General features: G+C 60.9%; 2 protein-coding genes across 4 annotated transcripts; one reads left to right on the plus strand and one right to left on the minus strand.

Annotated features, from left to right (window-relative positions):
- The first annotated feature begins 3982 nt into the window (after positions 1 to 3982).
- Positions 3983 to 7726, plus strand: MTRFR (mitochondrial translation release factor in rescue). The gene is made up of 2 exons (XM_087828802.1): positions 3983 to 6106; positions 7490 to 7726. The coding sequence occupies exons 1-2, from the start codon at positions 5825 to 5827 to the stop codon at positions 7724 to 7726; spliced, it is 519 nt and encodes a 172-aa protein (XP_087684928.1). The 5' UTR covers positions 3983 to 5824.
- Positions 7727 to 9395: 1669 nt separating this feature from the next.
- Positions 9396 to 18830, minus strand: CDK2AP1 (cyclin dependent kinase 2 associated protein 1). Of its 3 annotated transcripts, none has more exons than XM_087828457.1 (4): positions 18468 to 18830; positions 14077 to 14174; positions 12628 to 12754; positions 9396 to 10165 (listed from the first exon to the last, which is right to left on the minus strand). In XM_087828457.1, exons 1-4 carry the CDS (start codon positions 18733 to 18735, stop codon positions 10098 to 10100), a joined length of 561 nt encoding a protein of 186 aa, XP_087684583.1. In that variant the 5' UTR covers positions 18736 to 18830; the 3' UTR covers positions 9396 to 10097. The 3 variants fall into 3 exon arrangements, with proteins under 3 accessions (XP_087684583.1, XP_016058687.1, XP_016058689.1); XM_016203201.2 differs by lacking the exon at positions 18468 to 18830 and adding an exon at positions 17206 to 17878; XM_016203203.2 differs by lacking the exon at positions 18468 to 18830 and adding an exon at positions 14414 to 16522.
- Positions 18831 to 19614: the final 784 nt, after the last annotated feature.

Consider the following 19614-nt stretch of genomic DNA (forward strand, 5'->3'; position numbering starts at 1 on the left):
GTGAGCACCGGGAGCGCCTCCGGGCGAAAAAGAGGAAGCCCACCAGCCCCCCGCCCCTCGGGGAGAGGCGCGCCGCGATTGGGCCGCGCGGGTGTCACTCAAGGGCACCGACGCTAGAAAAGGCACCGGGCCGCAGGCGGAGCCCCCACACGCCCGAGGGCGGCGAGGGGCCCGCGTCGCGCGGCCGCCGTCCTCTCCCGCCCCGGGGCCCCGGCACACTCAGGGCTCCTCCAAGGCCTTGTCTCGCTAAGTCTCGTCCCCCGTCCACCCCCCCCCGAGACCTGCAGCTCCCCGCGAGCGGGCGGGCGGGCGGCCGCTTACCTGGCCGCCGACTCAACTCAGGGTCGGGCGGGCGAGCCGCCTCTCGCGACCGTTAAACTTAAGGGAGCGTGCGCGCGCCCGGCGCCTCGCCCGCGATTGGCTGTTCGGCGCGAGGGGGGCGGAGACGACCCAGGGGCTGCGCGCGCCGCGACCTCCCCCTTCCTTTCCCTTCCCTTCCCGCAGCTCCCGCGGAAGAGGGAGGTCCGACGCCTGGGAACTGGGCGGGGGCGGGGCCTCTGTCAAACCCTCTCCTCTGATTGGCTCTCTGGCAGCTCCGTCTCTGCCACGCGGAAAGAGGCTCAGCTCCCCGCATGCGCAGATTGGTGAGCTGGCGCCTCCGGACGCGCCTGGAAGCCCGCAGGGCGGCGCGTGCGCAGACTCGAGACCGCGCCTCGCGAGCCGAGCTGCGGCGGTTCTGGTTCCTCCCCAGCAGAACTTTTAGGGGGGCGGAGGCCAGTCCTGGGGCCAGGTAAGTGCCCGCGGAGGAACCAGGCGCCTGCACACGGTTGCCCACGATTGTCAAGGGCGGTGGGGAGGGGGCCCGGGAGCCGGGAGTGTCCCCGGTTGGCGACCCTGAGCCGCGCAGCCAGGCTGAGGCCCGGGTGCGGGCGCCCGAGCTGGTGCCCCCCGGGCTGCTGGGGGGCGGCTCTGGGGCGCCTCAAGGACGGGGGGCGGGGTGGGGCCCGGCACCCAGCAGGGTCGGCGTCGCTGCCGCCGGGCCTTCCCGAGGCCCACGGAGGCCGCGCGTCCCTCCGCGTGCGCCCCAGCTCCGTTCCGTGCGCGCGGTTCACACGGGTTAACCTTCAAGGTGCCTCCCGCCCTTCGTTTATTTTTAAATGTGTTTTTATTGATGTTTGTAGAGCGAGGGGGAGGCGGGAGAGAAACGCCCGTGGCCCGCCTCCCGCACGCCCCCTGCCGGCAGGGAGCCCGAGCGGGCGCGCGCCCTGGGAACCGGGTCTTGCCGTTGGAGCCCGCGGGGAGCGCAGCTGGGCTGTCCGCGTCCTCGCTTCCTCCGTGGCGCCCGCTTTCCTGGGCCGCTATTGTGACCTCACCAAACGGCGTGTCTTTGGTGATTTCCAGGTTTCCAGGTACTCCTTTTTGTTTTTTAACATATTTTACTGATTTCAGAGAGAGTGAGAGGGAGAAACATCTCTGATATGAAGCATGGACCGGCTGCCTCCTGCACGCCCCCTGCTGGGGATCGAGCCCGCAACCCCAGCTGTGCCCTGACCGGGAATCGAACCGCGATCTCTTGGATCCTCTAGGGGCTGATTGATGCTCAACCGCTGAGCCACACCCGGCCCGGCTGTTTTGGCTTTTTAAAAGCTGCGAGATTGTTGTCGGTCTGTTTTTTCACCCACCCTTGTCTTGAGACCTGTCATTTTCTCTTATTGGGGAGGGGAATCCAGACTTACGCAGTAGTCAGCCCTCCTGCATTCTGGTCTCGGCTTCTTCAATATTATAATCTAAGAAACCACAGCTTTTAAAAGCGTCATGTCCCGACTGCCAGGAGAACGTGCACATTCCTGCGTCGGAGTCTGTGGGGAGAACACCACTGAGTCACCTAAGGATCTTCCTTAAACGCAGGCCCGCCGGCCGGTAGGTCTGGGTGGGGCCCGATTCTGCATAACCGGCTTCCAGGGGCTGCTGCTGCTGCTGCTCCTCCGTGGACCCCACTCTGAGCAGCAGGGCTCTAGAGCTCCCCATCCAGTACCCCAGCCAACTAGCACGTGTGGCTCCTCCAAACGGACTGTTTTGTAAGCGTGGATACACCCCAGATTTTGGATACTTCACATAAAAACGTAATTTTAAAAATTCAGCCCTGGCCAGTGTGGCTAAGTGGTTAGAGCATCAGCCCTCAGACTAAAGGGTCACAGGTTCAGTTCCCAGTTACGGGCACGTACGTACCTGGGCTACAGGCTCCATCCCAGGCCCTCCGGGTGACTTAGGGCCATAGGCACGTGTGAGAACCACAGCTCTGCGGCAGGTCTTCCATTCCGACCTATGGCCTGTGTCACACTCTTGGACATCTTACCTTATCTCTTAGCTACAGGCTCCTTGCGCTCCCTGAGGCCCACGCCTGTCTCGCAGTAGATGATGCAAATATCACTGAACAATTAACATTCCCATCTGTAAAGGCCTGACAACTGTTATCTCTAACTTAACCAAGTGGGCAGGGACTCAGTCCACGAGAGGCTGTAACCTAAACTGCAATCAGCTCTCAGGGCAGAAGCTGTGGTCAAAGGAAACAGAGCTGGCAGGAAGCAAGGGTGTGAGCCAGCCCCGAACCACAGCCCCCAGTCCCAGAAAAGAATCAGAGCGAAGCCGTCACGGCCGCTGGTTTCCCCTTACTGGCACTTCTGGTGACCATTTTTTTTCTTTTTTAATGTCACGATGAGCTCTAATTTCAGTTGCTTCTGTTGTTCCCCCAAAGATTTGGGGCTGCCCTGCAGGTATCACAAAAACTGAAACCCAACCCGTATTCTTCTCTGGGCCTTGGGGAAGTGGGACCTTGGGTGTGTTTGTCATTTTCAGCTCATTGGAGTAGAGCCAGAGCTCCAGAAGATACCAGTATTCAGGCTCATCCGATTGGCTGTCGGAATTAGCTGTCACACAAAGAAGCCAGTAACCAAACACTGGGGACCTTCCTGAACTCCCGTTGGTGGGAGACCTTCCAGCGTGCCCGGCAGCTCTGAACTGGGACAGAAAGGTAGAGATTGGAAACACAACGGCTGGTGACAAGGAACTGATAAACGCGCCCTCCTCTCCGCCCTTTGTCTGCAGGTCTTGCCTCATCCCAGACTTGCTTCCTCTCTTTGTCACTGGGCTCTATCCCGGCGCTGTCCCACCTGGTGGCATTCGCTGACGGAAGAGAAACCCCCAGGGAGGCGCTGGGCTCGTGTTCCACAAGGAATCTAATCCAGGGGCCAGACGCTGTCTGATACACAAAGGAATTCTGTCCTGTGGGTTGGAAGCAGACATGAGGAAGGGAAGGGAGAGTCTGGACGTGGACTTGGTCTCGTTCATGGAATCGTCTACAGGGGACTGGATTCTTTGTGTAGCCATCTCGGGGACAGTGCCTCGGTTTATCATTTATCTTCTTTCCCTGAGGATACTTCTGAAATCTTGCTCACACATGAAACAAAGGCAGTTGTTAAAGTAGCATCTGGATGGGCACACTCTATTTCCACACATAACCTCCTCCCGGCTGTGGCGACTTTACCGCACCACGTAATTATCACCACTGGGCCTGACGACTGAATGAGCAGGCTTTTCCTAAAGAAGGTGAGAGTCCGACTACATGTCATTCGTAGGATTGAAAACCAGCTCTGGCATAAGCCTCGCAAAGCACATTAATTTTCCATAGAAATAGTAGAGATAGAGGTGAAGGTGTTCATCTAAAAGTCACCAGTGTCGCCCTGGCCAAGTAGTTCAGTTAATAGAGCACCGTCCCAATACGCCAAGGTTGTGGGTTCGATCCCCAGTCAGGGCACATACAAGAATCGACCAGTGATGCACCAATAAGTGGAACAACAAATCTCTCTCCCTTTCTCAAATCAATTTTTGAAAAATGTAAAGTGGCCCGGCTGGGCGTGGCTCAGCTGTTGAGCATCGACCTAGGATCCAGGAGATCGAGGTTCGATTCCCGGTCAGGGCACATGCCCGGTTGCAGGCTCGATTCTCAGTTGAGGGTGTGCAGGAGGCAGCCGATCAATGACTCCCTCATCATGGATATTTCTCCCTCCCTCTCCCTTCCTCTCTCTGAAATCAATAAAGATATATTTAAAAAAATTTTAAAGTGACCAATAGCATCTCAGCATCACTGAGACCCTTAGGCTTAAAATGGCAAAAAATGCACCTATTTACAAGGAAGCAACGCCTAGCAGCATGTCTGCGTTAGCGTCCTTGCTGCTCATCTAGAGAGCGCTAGAGAGGGGGCCCAGATGTTCGCAGTCAAAGCGGACAGCGGGCGACAGGTGAGTGAGCTGAGAGCAGACCTCGGGAACCACTTGGCGGATGTTCGGTTACTCGGCTTAGGAAGCTGGCTTAGGGAGACTCCAGCCCTATGCTAGAGAGCGGTTGCCATGTGCTAGAATTTACAAGGTTTCAAATGGTAGAAGCAGCTATTTAGAGCCGCGTAAGAAGCAGTTGTTGAGAGGCGGCGTCTGTTTTTAGTGCCTACATAATCACCCATCAGCAAGCATAACTGCCTGGCTGGGTTGCTCAGTTGGTTCAAGCACCATCCTGATGCACCAAGGCTGGGGGTTAGCGTCTGGTCAGGACGCAAGAGTCAACCAGTGAGAGTGTAAGTGGAACAGCGAACTGATGTTGTCTCCCTCAAGTCAGTTTTTTAAAAAGAGCAGCATAACCAAGTGGTACAGTCCTAGTTCCCATACTCCACTGGGTGGCAGGGACTTTGCTAAACAGTCTCCTGCCTTCAGAGGTATCCACAGAAGCCCCCCCCCCCCCTTTCCCCGGAGCTGTCGCCTGTCTGGGACGGTGGGAAGGGCTCATCCACCCATTCTCCAGGTGGGAAACCAACCCAGGTCGTGACTCCCTCCTCTTGGAATGTAGATCCTTGAAGAGGTAACACCTTTCAGATCCTCCTGCCTCCCTACCCCGCCCCCCGAAGTAAGCTGAGGCCTGTGCACTGGTGTCCTCACAGCTGCTGTTCTCAGTACTTACTGTTCACTTGTCAGCTGAGACCTTTCAGCCTCGTGCTGCGTCCCCGAGTAGTTATTTAAATCTTACTGTTAAATGTCGCTTTCTTTTTCACTGCCTTCCCTCTCTGGCTAGACTGAGCACCGCAAAGACAGAGTCCAGCTCCTTTTCACCCCGACTGGCTCACAGAACACCTCGCGTGGTATTCTGAACCTACCAGGCCCCTCAGTAAGTCGGCTGGTCTGGTAGTTCTGACAACGTGAACCAGTTGGATCAGGTTATTGGCCGTGCGTCTGAGGGAACAGATGTTTCCATTCAGACCCAAGAAACTGGAAACATTGAAAACAACAGTGGTGACATTGATTGATAGTGGTATTTACCGCGTCGGACTGTGTAAGCTCAGCTATAAAACAGACGACTGCATCCTGTCTTTTACGTGTGGAGTTCAGAGATTCCCAATGTTTAAATCGTGTCACTGGACTCACACCCCAGTCCTTGCCTGATGTGCTATTTAATACTTGATCGTCAAATTTCACGCTCAGAACCTTTCCTTCCTGAGAAAACAGCACCTCTGGGTGCCTGGAAGATATTTTTGGTCTGTTATGAAAAAATATTTACCTCTAAGAACACAGCAGCCAATGCCGGGCTGGAGACAGGGCTGTGTGGCCAAGTCACCCATCCTCGCTCATTTCCTAAGTACCCCCGACAAGATGGGTGCTCACCGTGAGCCCTGGTTTACAAAGGTCGCCCTAGAGCCTTAAGTGTAGCCTGAGAGCCAGCGCCTCTTCCTGAAAGTCTGTCTCTCTGATTCAGGTCCTCGGCAGGCAGGCAGGCCCCAGCCATGGGTGCCTCGGGTGTATTTCGCCTTCCTGCCCCCCTGGCCAGGATATGCGCCCTGCCATGGGCCTGCCGGCTTGCGGAGAGGCCAGCACTGCTGTCCCCAGGAACGGGAGTCCCTCCAGTCCAGGTGGTGGGCAAGAAGGACCACCCCACCCTGCTGTCCCTGGACGAGAGTGACCTTGAAGAGCAGTTTGTGAAAGGACATGGCCCAGGGGGCCAGGCAACCAACAAAACCAGCAACTGCGTGGTGCTGAAGCACGTGCCCTCAGGCCTGGTCGTCAAGGTAGAGGAAGAAGGGGGGACAGAAGGGGGGCAGGTTCTGAGTCACACCAGAGGGCATTGAGGGCATTGCGTATCTTACCCCATCCTGTCCTGAGCCATCCCTCCCCAGGGCAGAGCCTCCAACCGGGCCATCTGGAGCCAGGCGCCCGCTGCCTTCTTGAACTTGGTGGGCAGCTCAGTTCTTGTAAAACCCCGGCTGCCAGTGGCTGCAGCTCTGTGTGGGCGCCATGTCCATGAGCAGTGACCAGGCCTGTACGTCTGCAAGCAGCCTCAGTCCGTGGCCTGGCTGGTTACCCAGGTGGTCACATCGTCTGTGCCCCTCCATCTCCTCGTGGTCATTGTCACTAACGCCCACCCCTCTGAGTGAGATCAAGAGACAACCCATTTTCAGCCTCAGAACACTCCGCACGGCTGCCTGTGGGCGTCTTCCTTCCCCTATAAAACACGGAGCTCTGATCAGTGTCCCCAGCTGTCGACACATCCTGTCCTGAACCTCTAGGAAGTGGTGACCAGCCTTCTCCTGTTTCCGCAGCCTCCGCGGTGGAGATGCCAGTCCACCCAGTGTCGCCAGGGCCCGGAAGGCAGCCCAGCCCCGAGATACAGTAGAGCAGAGGCACAGGCCTGAGTAACTCCACACTGACTCAGCCTCTCGGGCCCGCCCTCCTTCTGGGTGGAACAGGTGAGGGATGGAGGCAGAGAGGCTCAGTAACCCGCCCCAGGCCTCACCCAGTCCGTCCCTAACAACCCTCCTCCCGGCCAACTCTCCAAGCCACCAGCACATCACTTCAAATCTCAACCACTTTTCTCTCCCCCCTGAAAAAGCATCATTCGTGAGCAACAGGGAAACTGAAGACTGACATCATTTGTTTCATCTGTTTGATATGACTTATCCCATTTCTCCTTCAGTGCCGTACATCACCCCAACTTCCCAGAGTTCCCCTTTATCAATAGCTTTGCAGGGCACTCGCCCTAACACTAAGTTACCACGTCACAAACGCTCGGCTGGCTGGTGATAAAGACCCCGGCTCCCTCCTTCAGACAGAGCCTGACATGTCTTCACAATGTGCTCGCTCCCTGCCCACAGCCAGACATATCAGTTGATGTTTTTGAAATTATTTTGGGATTTTAAGTTATTTAAAGGCTGGGTTGCTTCTAAACAAAGCAACAGTCCTAACTATGAAACATTCACCGTGAAAGCCACAGAATACAGGGGTGGGGGCCGGGGGCCCGAGGCAGGAAGGTCACTATCTGGCTGGGATTCCTGCTGAGTGGCCTTCCTCCTGGGCCCGTCCCCCGCTGCAGTGACGGGGGCCTGCACTGAGCCCTGGCTGGGGTCCTGTCCCGACCGCCCTGTGGGTCTCACGTCGTGGACTTATCTCCGCAGTGCCATCAGACGCGATCCGTAGATCAGAACCGAAAGCTGGCTCGGAGGATCCTACAGGAAAAGGTGGACCTTTTCTACAACGGCGAGAACAGCCTCGCTCACAGACAAAGGCGAGACGCGGAGAGGAAGAAGCGAGAGAGGAAGAAGCGCGCAAAGGAAACCCTGGAGAAGAAGCGGCTCCTGAAGGCACTCTGGGGGTCGGGCGGGCACACCGGGGGCGGGGACAGCGGGGCCTGACGGGGGGCCGCAGGGCTCCGAGGAGCGCGGGCACTGGCCTCGGCCCAGGGCTTTGGAAGCTGTGTTTTCAACAGGCTTAAAAGATGGCAAATGTTTTTAAATGGCGGAGTCGACTGTGGACAGAGATGCACTTAAGAGAATGAAACAAACACAGGAGGCGCTGCTGGGGGACAGTGGCTGCTTGGGGAGGAAAGGGGTCCTCACGGAGACGCAGCGCTTGAGGGGCTGCTGGGGACGCCGACGGTTCGGTTTCGCGACCTGGGCAGTAGTTAGAATGATGTCACCTTACTTTTTTAAGCTGTACTTGTATATCTTATTTTATTATCAAAGGTTAGAAATAAAAATAAGTACAACTATTTTTTAAAAGGATGGCTATTTTCATGGAAAACTGTAAACTGAGGCAAAGATTAATAGCCTTCAGGGTCCCTGCTCAGCGATACTCACATTTCAGCTTCATTAATGTCAGGTTAAGAGATTGAAAAGAGGAAGCAAAGTGGCAAAAACAGGTAAGTTACTTGTCCCGCTACCTGATTGGACCTCGTGACCAGACAACCTCCCCAATGTGGAAATCCGCCTGTCACCCCGTGTTCATTGACTAGATGTGTAAGCGATGAGCTTCCAGGAACCTGGTCTGCTTGTGAGTTTGCTTGACACCATCACCACCATTTGCCCTCACCTTGTTTGGGGCTGTTCGGGTGAATGGCCTGGCTTGTTCGAACACTTCTCAAGGTCGTGTAGAAAACTTACAGGGAAAAGACCCTCGAGGTAAGGAGGCCACAGGGCCTCCCTCACTTCTGCATCCAAAGAAATTTACCTTTACAGCAGCCAGTTACAGCTCTTCTCACCTTTGGGTGACGCAGTCTGGAGGCTCAGTGTCCTACGCTAGGCTCTCTAGACCTCTGGGCGCGGCCGGCAGGCCCCTTCCCCACTCCGACCTCCATCCCGAAGGCCCAGGTGCAGTACCTGGAACTGCCCAGGAAGCTGGGGAGAGCGGGAGAGCTGCAGACAGGAGACAGGAGCTTCCGTTTCCGTCTCCTTTCTTGCACCTTTGGCGTTTCCTGTCATGCACGTGTGTGACAGGGACGCACACAAGCCCATAGAACCCTGCCTCTGGCTCAGACCTGTCAGCCAGGACTGCCTCGCGCCTGCATAACTGCCTGTACCCCTCACCAAGGTGAGCGCTCGCCCCTTGGGGACGCGTGGTAAAAACCACCTCCACCACTCGGATTCTCAACACGTGCAGCACCAGAGCAGGCAGCCTGGTGAGCAGCAGGCGAAGTGGCCGCGTTGCATGAAAAGTAGTTTCCTGTAGCACCCAGGAAATGCTCACAGGATTAGCACCTAAAAACCGATTAGGTCCCGGGGGGGGGGGGTGGTGATAAAGGGCAAAGTCAGTGACTGCTCTCACCACTGCCCCCGCACCCTTCCCTGGCGTCCACTGAGGTCCACTGCAGTTACAATGCACTACAACGCAACCTCGCTGTATCCCAGCCTTGTGACTACAGCCAACGCTCTCCCCAGCCCGCGGTGCTAATCACATCCTCACACCCCGTTTCTGGGTCAGGTGGGAAAATACCACCTTTGACAGGTCCCGCCCACTTCTCCTTCCGGAGTTTTTTTTTTTTTTTTAATACCACCTGATTCAAGGAACCCACATCTCAATACCAACTGTTAATGAAAATAAGCTTTATTACATCAAGTAATAAATACATACAAAGATGCAAACAGTGTTAGTCACTTTCTTCCAGATGTTTGGACCAACCTACAGCAGGGGCGGAACTGAAATCTACACACATTCTCAGGGAAAATGTCAGGGGTCCTTGTCAGGCGGGGCTTGGTAAGTTGCTCTTTTCTTCTGTATTTATAACTTGTGCATTTTAAAGATGGACCTCAAAGCACTAATAGTCATGCAAATGGGTAAGCAAAAAGGAAGTTACATTAAAGCCAGACGACAGCGCCAAATGCAAACCCTCAGAGTCGAGTCAGCTCAAGAGGGGAAACAAAGAACCTTGTGAGGAACAAATGTATCCAGCAGGGAAACACTGGTATCCGGGAGGCGAACTGCAGTTTGCTGTGACAGGTAACTCTCACGTGCATCATTTTAACCAATGCTTAAAAAAAAAAACTTTAAAAAAAACACACCCTGGGTAGTTCCTAGCTAATATGTAAACCTAATCAACTGCAAAACCTCCTGCCCGTCTCGGCGGCGGGGCGGGTTCGGAGCCTGACGAACCACACAGGAGGGGCTCGGGGAGGAGAGACCAAGCGGTTACCATTTAGAAACCACGTTTCATCTAAACGGGGGACATGAACTGTAGCTTCTGGGAGGAGCACGGGAAGAAAGCCTTGCGCGGACGGACCGACGATGCAGCTAGGACCTGGCGTTGCGCTCCGTCTCGGCCAGGCACTCCCGGACCAGCCCTCTGGCGTGGATGATGCCTGAGGAGGAGAAACGGGGCTGGGACCGCCGGCTAGGCCAGGTCCAGGAGGGCACCTCCGAAGAGGAAGAGGGGCGCTCACCGCCCACGGGAGACGCCGCACGCCGGGAGGGAACTAGGGCCCCGCGTCGGAACTACCCACGCCTCCACGTGGTTTAAGGGGCACCGCCACCCCAGCCCACCTCACGGCCCTTCCCTCCTGGCGCTCCTCCTGGGTCGCCCTAAACCCGCCCTCCTGCACTCGAGGTGCCAGCCAGCGAGCTCTTCCTCTAGGACGGGACCCCAAATCAACCGTGTTCCCATCTGGAGGGTGGAGGTACGGGGGTCTCCCCCAAGTTCTTTAAGCCTGACTCGCTTTGCAGACGCCATGCCTTCATTGTTTTTCTCTGGCTTCTTCTAAATTCTAGGAAGGACATGACTGTCTCGCAGCCTGCACATGTCGGGGCGCACGTCAACTGTGCTCATTCAGGTTCTCCCCCCCCCCCCCCGTGCTCTTGATCAGAATCGAACCCGCAACCCTTCAGCTCACGGGTGGACGCTCTAACACATTCAACCTGGTCCGCCTGAGGGGCTTCCCTGGGGTACCCGAGCCATCTCCTTCCTTCCTGTTTGTTTCCCTCCACGTCTTTTCTCTCTACTGTTTATTTTTTGCTTCTACTGAACTTCATGAAGTTTTGATCCAGACACCAAAGATCTGTTCCTTCTCAGAGACAGACTCCCAGAGGGCAGCGGGAACGACACCCCCCCTAGGCCCTCACCCCTCACACATCCCATCTCTCAGCTTCGGAAGGCGGTTCCTGGGAAGGGCAAGGCCCACCGGTTCAGGCTTCTCAGGGTCAGAGGCCCTGTCACGACCGCTCGACTCCGCTGTTGTTTCGTGAAAGCAGGCGTTACGTAAACAACGGGTGTCCGTGCTCCGGTAAATCTTTATTTATGGACACACAAGTCTGAATGCCACATAACTTACACGTGTCACAAAATCATAATATCTTACCATTAAAAATTATAAAAAAACAGCCCAGCTGGCGTGGCTCAGCGGTTGAGCACCGACCTAGGATCCAGGAGATCGCGGTTCAATTCCAGGTCGGGGCACAGGCCCGGGCTGCGGGCTCAATCCCCGGTGGGCATGCAGGAGGCAGCCGGTCAATGACTCTCATCACTGATGTTTCTCTCTCTCCCCCTCTCCCTTCCTCTCTCTGAAATCAATAAAGATTTTTTTTTTTTAAATTATAAAAAACAGCCCTGACCGGTGGCTCGGTTGGAGTGTCATCCTGTTCGATCCCCAGTCGGGGCAGGTACGGGAGGCAACCGATCAGTGTTTCTCTCTCTCCCTTCCTCTCTCTCTAAAAGTCAGCGAAAACATAGCCTCAGGTGACGATTAAAATATATACATAGAAAGTGTCCCGGCCGCCCCGTCGACACTGCGCCTGACTCCCCGTGCCCGCTGTGACCCGTCCGTCCTGCTGAAACATGAGCCTGGCCATGGGGCAGGACAGGCCGCTCGCCCAGGCTGTGCCCAGCGGTCGCTGGGTGCAACCACGTGCTGACTTCACAGCGGCCGTTTTGGGAGACCCCAGACTGCCTGCCAGACTTGGGGGTCCAGCACCGCCAGCCGCCGCACCGGTCCCCAGGACGGCCTTGCTGCCTGACTGACTCCAGTAGCGCCCTGGACGACACAGTGATGCCCACCCGGGCCTCAGGCTGGATTAGGGTTAAGCCCCCCCCAAGCCCTCTTCGGTCCAACCTCTAGGTCCAGTCTCCCTCCCCAAGCCCATGCCCGTTATTACCCAACCCAGCCCGCAGTCGGTCTTCACGAGGTTCCCCCCAGACGGCAGGGAGGCCGCAGCTCCTAGGAGCCGGTCCTCAGCCAGCCCGCCCGTCGCCGCGGGTCACGGCCCTCACAGCAGCCCCCGTGGGTGCCTCGGAACATACCCCAGACTGTTCCTCTCCTCGTCCTCCAAGGCTGCTCTCCAACCGTTCTAAGAACCCCAAATCCCTCCCGGAGTTAACCTCGCACCCAGGCCACTGGGCTCTGAACCGCCACCTTCTGAAATAGAAACGCCTCCTCCCTCCCCTTCATTCACGAGGCAGCGACGGCTTCCCGGCTTCTGACGTCACCTGGTGGGTCACATCTTCCCGAGTCACCTTCTCCCTGTGACATCACCCTCTCCCACCATGAAAGAACCTCCAGGCATCCCTGCTCTCCCGCCCCAGCCCGCGGCGGCCGCTGGGCCAGCGAGGCCCCTGGCTGGAGCTGCCCCTTAGACGCCCCATCTGAAGACAAGCGGCCACCACGCCCCTTCCCATCAGATCGCAGGTGCTCGGCCCAGAGCCGCTCTCGCCTGCCCGACGCCTCCCCATCTCACGGCAGCTCGAACGAGCCGGGAACTCCCGCGGCTCAGGGACCCCCTCACCCCCCAACAAATTCCCTGCCGGGCCGGTGCCCGGGCCCGCCGCACGCACCTCGCTTTAGCCTCTCCATGGCGCTCTTGCTGCCCGCGTAGGTGGGCCGGATCTCCTTGCCCAGCTCCTCGATGATAGCCAGCAGCTCCGCGTACTTGCTCTGCGGCACCTGGCTGCTCCCGGTCCCCTGGAGGCAGCGAGAGGAGGGCTCAGACGGACGGACGGACGCACGGGCAGGGTGTGGCGGGTGGCACGGCCCAGCTGCCCCCGAGGGACAACAGCAGAGCGGGAGGTGGCCCCCTGCTGGCCTCTCGCGCCAGGAATCCCCCGGCTGTCTCCAGAGAGTGTCCATCGTCTCAGTGGCTTCTCTGGAAGCAAAGGCTTCACCAAGAATCTCCCCGGCCCTGGGGCGCAGGCCGCACCTGCGGTGGCACCGCTGTGAAAGTCACCCGAGGCCATCCAGACAGAGCCCAGCATGTGTTTAAATGCCCCCACCCTCCGCCTCCGGCAGGGCCCACCCCGGGAACCCTTCTCCCTCAGGCCCCCCAGCAGCCCCAAGCAAGCACCCAGACCCTGAGGTGGGCCCCCCACGGCCCCTCCCCTCCCCTCCGTCTCCACCGCCCCCCCCGCGGCGCCGGGGCCGCCCTCTCCCTCCACGAGGCCCTCGCCTGCTCCTGCCTCCGCCTCTGCGGCCTCTGGGCCTCGGCCTCCGGGGCCTCCCCGCCCTCCTGCTCGGGCTCCTCCGGCCGGCGCCTCCCGGGGGCCCCGCACGCCTCCCTGCGCCGCGCCCGCCAGCGCCGCATGGCCAGGGCGTTGCGCTGCCTCTCCAGGCTGCGCGCCAGCCGGTCCTCCCGCCGCCGCCGCTTCTTCAGGCGGTCCCGCTCCCGGGCCCGCGCCCGCTTCTCCTCCTGGGACAGGGCGGCCCGGCGGGGCATGGCCGGGAGCCACCACCTCGCCCCCAAGGACAGCGTCCGTGGCGACCTCGGAACGTGGCAAGTTCCGGACACAGGAGAGAATCTTGCAGGTGGCAACTGTGGCTCCCTCCACGGGCGGTGCCGCCGTGGCCTTAGTGGCCCCCTCCACGGGCGGTGCCGCCGTGGCCTTAGTGGCCCCTCCACGGGCGGTGCCGCCGTGGCCTTAGTGGCCCCTCCACGGGCGGTGCCGCCGTGGCCTTAGTGGCCCCTCCACGGGCGGTGCCGCCGTGGCCTTAGTGGCTCCCTCCACGGGCGGTGCCGCCGTGGCCTTAGTGGCTCCCTCCACTGGTGCTCTCCCCGCCCCGGTGAGGAAACCAAGTCTCAGCAGGACCGCCAAGGGGGCGGCGGGAGAACCAGGTGTAAACCAAGTAGCCTCGCTCAGGGGCCACCAGCCCCTCGCGACACGCATCTGGACTCCATCGGGATGGGGGCCATCCTCTTGGCTGGGGCCGCGACCCTTCCGCTCCTTCACCCCTCCCTCTGCGTCCCCACCCTCCCACGGGGCTCAGGCCCCCCGCCCCCTCTGCTGCCATACCTGGGTGTAGCCTAGAGACGGCGGCCCGTAGTCACTCAGCAGCTGGCGGTATTGCGAGGACGTGGCCATGCTGGTGGAAGGCGGGTGGACGCTCCCAGCTGCGGGGGCGGAGAGAGGGGTCAGGAACACAGGGCCCTGGCCAGCTGTACCCGAGGCCAGGATTCAGGGTCCTGCCACAGTCCCCCTGCCCGGGACCCATGCTGCCAACAGTGGCCTCGTATCTTTGCGGGACAGACAACCCTGCCCCCCCCCCCACTGACCGTCAAGTGTAACTAACAGGCCACTGGGCTCCGCACCCACCACGGCAGCAGACATCGCTAATCGAGCACAGACTGACCTTCCCATCCCTGCCGTCGGGACTGGTACCAAAGATGAAATCTGCTGCTATTCTCAGCGTCACCCTTGCCAGTCCCTGTTCCCTGGGTCCTGCTCCCCAGAGGTTGACAACCTAGGGCCACATCACTGCCACAATAGCCCACATGCTACCGGGACTGGTCCTCCCGTATGCTAAGATGTCCTGTGGCCCCAACCCTCTGGGGGACCCCATGGTGAGGGAGACAGGGCAAGATCTGAGACCCAACCCTGGCTGGATTCTGGTGCACCGGACACAAAATCAGGAATTCAGAGCAGACCACAGCCGCTGTGTGTCCTCAGACAAGCCCTCACCCTCTGAGTCCCTGCCACCCCCTCCCCAGAGAGGGGACAGGGCTCTTCACAGTCCGAGTCTACGCCCGGATGACTCGCACCCAAAGAAAGGAGGGGTGGCCCCGCTTAGGGGCTGCAACAGTCGGGGACACTGTCCCTCAGCATCGAGGGACCATGTGGCCCAGGGCCCAGCTCAGAGTGGAGTCTCCTGCACAGGGGAGTGGGAAGGTCCCCAGCAGGGAATTCTCCGGCTCCAGCTCGGGAGCCGGGAGCACGCGGACCCGTAATGGCGTCCGAGTGGCCATTAGCCGGGAAAGGATGTCCTGTGGAATCACAAACAACGGTAACCATGGAGAATTTACCTAGCCCTCCTCGGCAGCTGCCCGCCGCCTGCTCCACGCCCAGCCGGGGAACAGCTCCCCCCTGCAGAGCCAACGGCCTCTCTCACGCGCACACACAGCGGGCTCTGCAGACTTGGCCCCGGGGAGGGACAGCTGGTGCCAGGCTGGCCAAAGCCACCAGCTGCTCATCTGGTGTGGGCAAGGGGAGGGGCAGGGAGGAAGGAAGTTCAGGAGCTCAGGCTGCTGGAGCTGGAAGGGGCCCTCGAGAACCCTGGAGCTCCTCGCTGGAGAGAGAAACAGCCCAGAGAGGGTGGGCACGGCCCCAGGCCACACAGCACAGAAGAGGCTAACACCCCAATGCCTGTCCCTCTGTCCTGGAGCTGGGGACAGCTCTGTCCTCTCAAGTCTCAGGCCTGCCCTGGATTTACCCACCAGGGCCCAGGATTATAGGATGCCCAGTCAGGAAACATGGAGACTGCCACCTCCACCTCCAAGCAGGCAACTGGGCACATCCCTGGGCAGCGCTGAGTCTCCGAGTGGGGATTATAATGCACTGGGGGACGTGCCGCTCAGCGTGGGGACTCACCGCCAGCCGTGTGCCCTCCTCCCAGAGCACAGGAATTGGGTCAGGGTGGTTGCCCCTGAGCTCTCCTCACCCTGTCAGCCAAACCCCAATTTCCTGAACCTTCCAATGTGGGTACTGAGTGTGGTCGGGGTAGCTCAGGCTTTGCAGCCCCAGAGGTGGGTTCCCATCCCGACCCTACAAATTATGACACTCCCCTGGAAAGCCAGGACGCTAAATGGGAGGCGGGGGCTGGGCATGGATCGTCCCACAGCTCTTTGAGGCACCCAGAAGATGCCAGCTCCCTGGCAGAGGTGGGCTGGCACCCCCCCACACACATCCTCCCACCCTCCTGTTTCTCCTGCTCTTCTCACTGGGTTCCTGCCTCCCCACCCGCCTTCTCTCCTACAGGCAAGGGCCTGGCCCTGGAGCCAGTCCAGCTGTGCCACACCTGGCTGTGCCACACCTGGCTGTGCCACCTTAGACCAGCCCTTCCCTCTCTGGGCCTCGGTTTCTCCTTCTGTTTGAGGCAGTGGCTCCCAACAGAACATCGTAAGGCTCTAGGTTAGGTCTTGGGGGACAAGGAAAGGGGAGGGGGAATGAAAAATTGCCCGGTTCTGGTCGGATTTAGGGGAGAGTCAGGTGACAGCGCAGGGCAGGGGACCCCCATTGTGTACTCCGTGCAGCGCGGAGGGGGGTGCCGGTGGCCCTGGAGAGTTGGCCAAGGGCCCCGAGCCGCACTCATGCCCACTGCTTCCTGCAGACCCGGCAGACCCGGCGTGAGCATCGCAGACAATGCGCGCGGGCGACGCGCGGGGACCGGGCGGCGAGGCCGCAGCTCCCGGGGCCAGGCGCGGCTCCCCGCCCCCACGCAGACAAAGAGCGGCCGGGGCCTGGGGAGCTGGCGGCCTTCCCGCCACTTGGGGCGCCTGGGGGGGGCGCGGAGGCTGGAGGCGGGCGCTTTGTCTAACTCCGCCGCTTGGCAACCCGAGCGCGGGAGGCAGGGCCCGAGGGCGCCAGGGGTGATGACAAGGAGGCCCGAGGCGCGCGGCGGAGAGTCCATCTTGGATGCAAATGGCAGGGGGAGCCGAGGCTTTGTAACGGGGTGCACGGGGCGGGGGCGCCCCCACCCAAACGCCAGACGCCCGGGACCCCGGCGCTCCTCCTGGATCTCGCCATAGGAGAAAGACGGAAATCTGGGCACAGGTGCCAGTCAGCCCAGAGCAGGGCTTCGGGGTTCCTGAGCGGGTGCGGGTCACTCCGTGACCCCGGACCCCAAAGGTCCCAGGGCAGCGCCCAGCCTCAACTATCCCAGCGCGGGCCTGAGGTTTCCCGCCAGTCCGGGCGTCCCGGCCGCTGCAAGACCCTCCCCCCCCTCCCCATCCTACCTGGGCCACGGTGCGTGTCTCCCTGAGGTCTGCAGACCCCGGAGCAGGTGGGAACATTTGAGAAAATAGGTCTGTGTGCCCTTGGGGCTCAGAGCCCACATTTGACCAATTCAACTATCCCCCCCCTGCCCCGCACCCTGAATCTTAACCCTTTCTAAGGGCCAGATCTGTATCCAAAAAGTTAAATACATACGGATACATTGTATCATCGCATGTTGCTCTTTTGGGTCCCTCTTCCGATTTTCGGAGTTAAGGAGTCAACGTTTGGAGACCAGGCCCCAACTTGAGGCCAACTGCCAGCGTGGCATTTCTGACCAGCAAGGCCAATCCCCTCCCCCACGGCCTCTGCCCCCTCCCCCACCAATGCGCCTAGCTTTTTGGGAAGTCTGTCTGCAACCGGGCGTGTAAAGGAGAAGGGCCCTGGTGCGGGGACAAAGCCGGTCACCTCCTAACTCCAGTGTCTCACACACACACACACACCCCCTCCCTGTCTCCTTCCGCCCCGGGGTGAGCCCCTCGGTGCAGCCCACAGCAGCCTGACAACTTCTGGAGGAGTTTCCTGGGACCTCCCGGCTCCAGCCCCAGGGGAGGGCAGAGGCTGGCCCCTCCCGAGCTGTGCGGGAGGGGGCCTTCTAGGCCCAGCTCTGGGGGCCCCCAGGTGCGGAGTCCGTCTCAGATGCACCCCCACACCCACACCCACACGCACACCGCCTGCAGGCGCTCAGAGGGCCCCCCTCCTCTCCAACTTCTTTCCCTCGGCGCGCGCCCGAGGGGGCCTCCCGCGTGCGGCGCTCTGAGGACCCCGCTCGCACGCGCCAGGCTGAGCCCCCACTGACCGTTGAGTCCCCCGCACCTCGGGTGACCCCAGTCCCTGCCCAGCAGCCCTGCGCCCCCCCTCCCCCCCGGGGCGGCGGCACCTGGCCCCCCGCCGCTCGCAGCCCTGCCCAGGCTGGCCGGGCCTTGCACACGTGCGCCCCTGCAGCCCGGGCCCCCCGGCCGGCGCCTGCACCCCCGCTACCCCCCGGCGGCCCGCGCCCCGCGCCCCACTCCCGACGCGGCCCGGCCGCTCCCCACTCCCGCCGGCAGGGGCCCTCGCCGAGCCGCCCAAAAGCCGGAGGAAAAAGGAGCCGAGGAAAGCTGCCCCCGCCCTCGCCCGCCACGCTCCCCGCGAGCCCGCGGCCGCCGGCGTGGGGGGGACCAAGCGGCCGCCCGCGCCCCGGGCCCCGGCCCAGCCCCGGCCCCCCCCGAGGCCCGGCGCCGCGCGGGGCGCACCCGCCAACTTTGGCAGCGCGGGCACCGGAATCATGGCGGCGGCCGCGCTGCCCCGGGCCGGGACCCGGTGCCCGTCGCCCCCGGCCTCGCGGGCCCCCGGGCGCCGAGCAGGGCCGGGGAGCGCGGGCCCCCAACTTGGCGGCACTTGGGGCGCGGCGCGCGCGGCCCGCGGGGCGCACTCACCGGCGTTGAGCGAGGCGGCGGGCATGTGCGCGGTCAAGTTCGGTTTGTAAGACATCCCCCCGGGCGGCGGGGCGCGCGGGGCGCAGCGGGGCCCGGCCCGCGGGGCGGCGGCGGCGGCGAGGCCGGGCGGCGGCGAGGCGGGCCCGGCGTCCGTGCGCCCGTCCGTGCGCCCGCCGAGCTCCCGCGCACTTTTTGTTGTGGGCGGCTCGGGCCGCACCGGCAAATATGGCCGTCCCTCGCCCTGCCGCCGCCGCAGTATATCACCCATACATCGGGCGGGCGCAGGGGCGGCCGCAAACTTTGCGCCGAGCCAGCGGGGCCGGCCCGGGCCGGGAGGGGGCGGCCCGGCGTCAGGGGGCGGCTCCGCCCGCGGCCGCGCCCCGCGCCTCCCCGCGCGCGCCGCGCCCGCAACTTGGCAAAGTTTGGGGGGCGGGGGTCCCGGCGGCGCGGGGGGCCTGCGCGGGTCCCTTCCCTCCTCCGCGCCTCCGGCTCCGGGAGGTGGTCTCATTTTACTGCTTAAAATGTTGGTTTTGGGGTGGTTTTTTTTTTTTTTTTTAAAGAGCCAGGTCGGGTTTCAGAACTACTTTTCGTCCCCTGGACTGTGGGGGCAGGGATGGAAAATTACCTGGGAGAAAATGGTGGCGGAGGGTATTTTTAAGCACGCAGATCCTTCCAGACGCCCAGGGCCGCCCAGTCCCCGGAATCGCGGCGACCGGCTCTGGACATTGATTTCGAATAAATCCCACGTCCCTGTCTCTCAGTGAGTGGCTTTTAACCCTTTGGGGGCCTGCGACTCCTTCCGAGGCTGACAAAAGCCGGGGGAATCTCGCCCCCTGGGAAATGCACCCTCGTAAGGGCAAGACGGTGCCTCTTGGCTCATTCAGCTGCTGAAGAAGCGCCTACTACGTGCGGGGCACTGTTCCCGGCGCCGAGGGCACCGGAACGAACGTGGCCAAGTCCTCCTCGCCTGGAGCTGACCATTTCTGACCCCCCGTCGACCCCCGCCCAGCCCCCCTCAGATGCGATGCGACAACGCCGTCCTTAAATGGATGGGAGGTTGGACGATGAAGCTTCCCAAGGTACTGTTTCTTGGGGTTCTGCTTAAATAGAAAAGCTCATCAAAATACACGTAGATGCCCACCCTTTT

This window comes from Miniopterus natalensis, chromosome 20, assembly GCF_054644295.1.
Source record: "Miniopterus natalensis isolate mMinNat1 chromosome 20, mMinNat1.hap1, whole genome shotgun sequence".
Classification (NCBI taxonomy): domain Eukaryota; kingdom Metazoa; phylum Chordata; class Mammalia; order Chiroptera; family Miniopteridae; genus Miniopterus; species Miniopterus natalensis.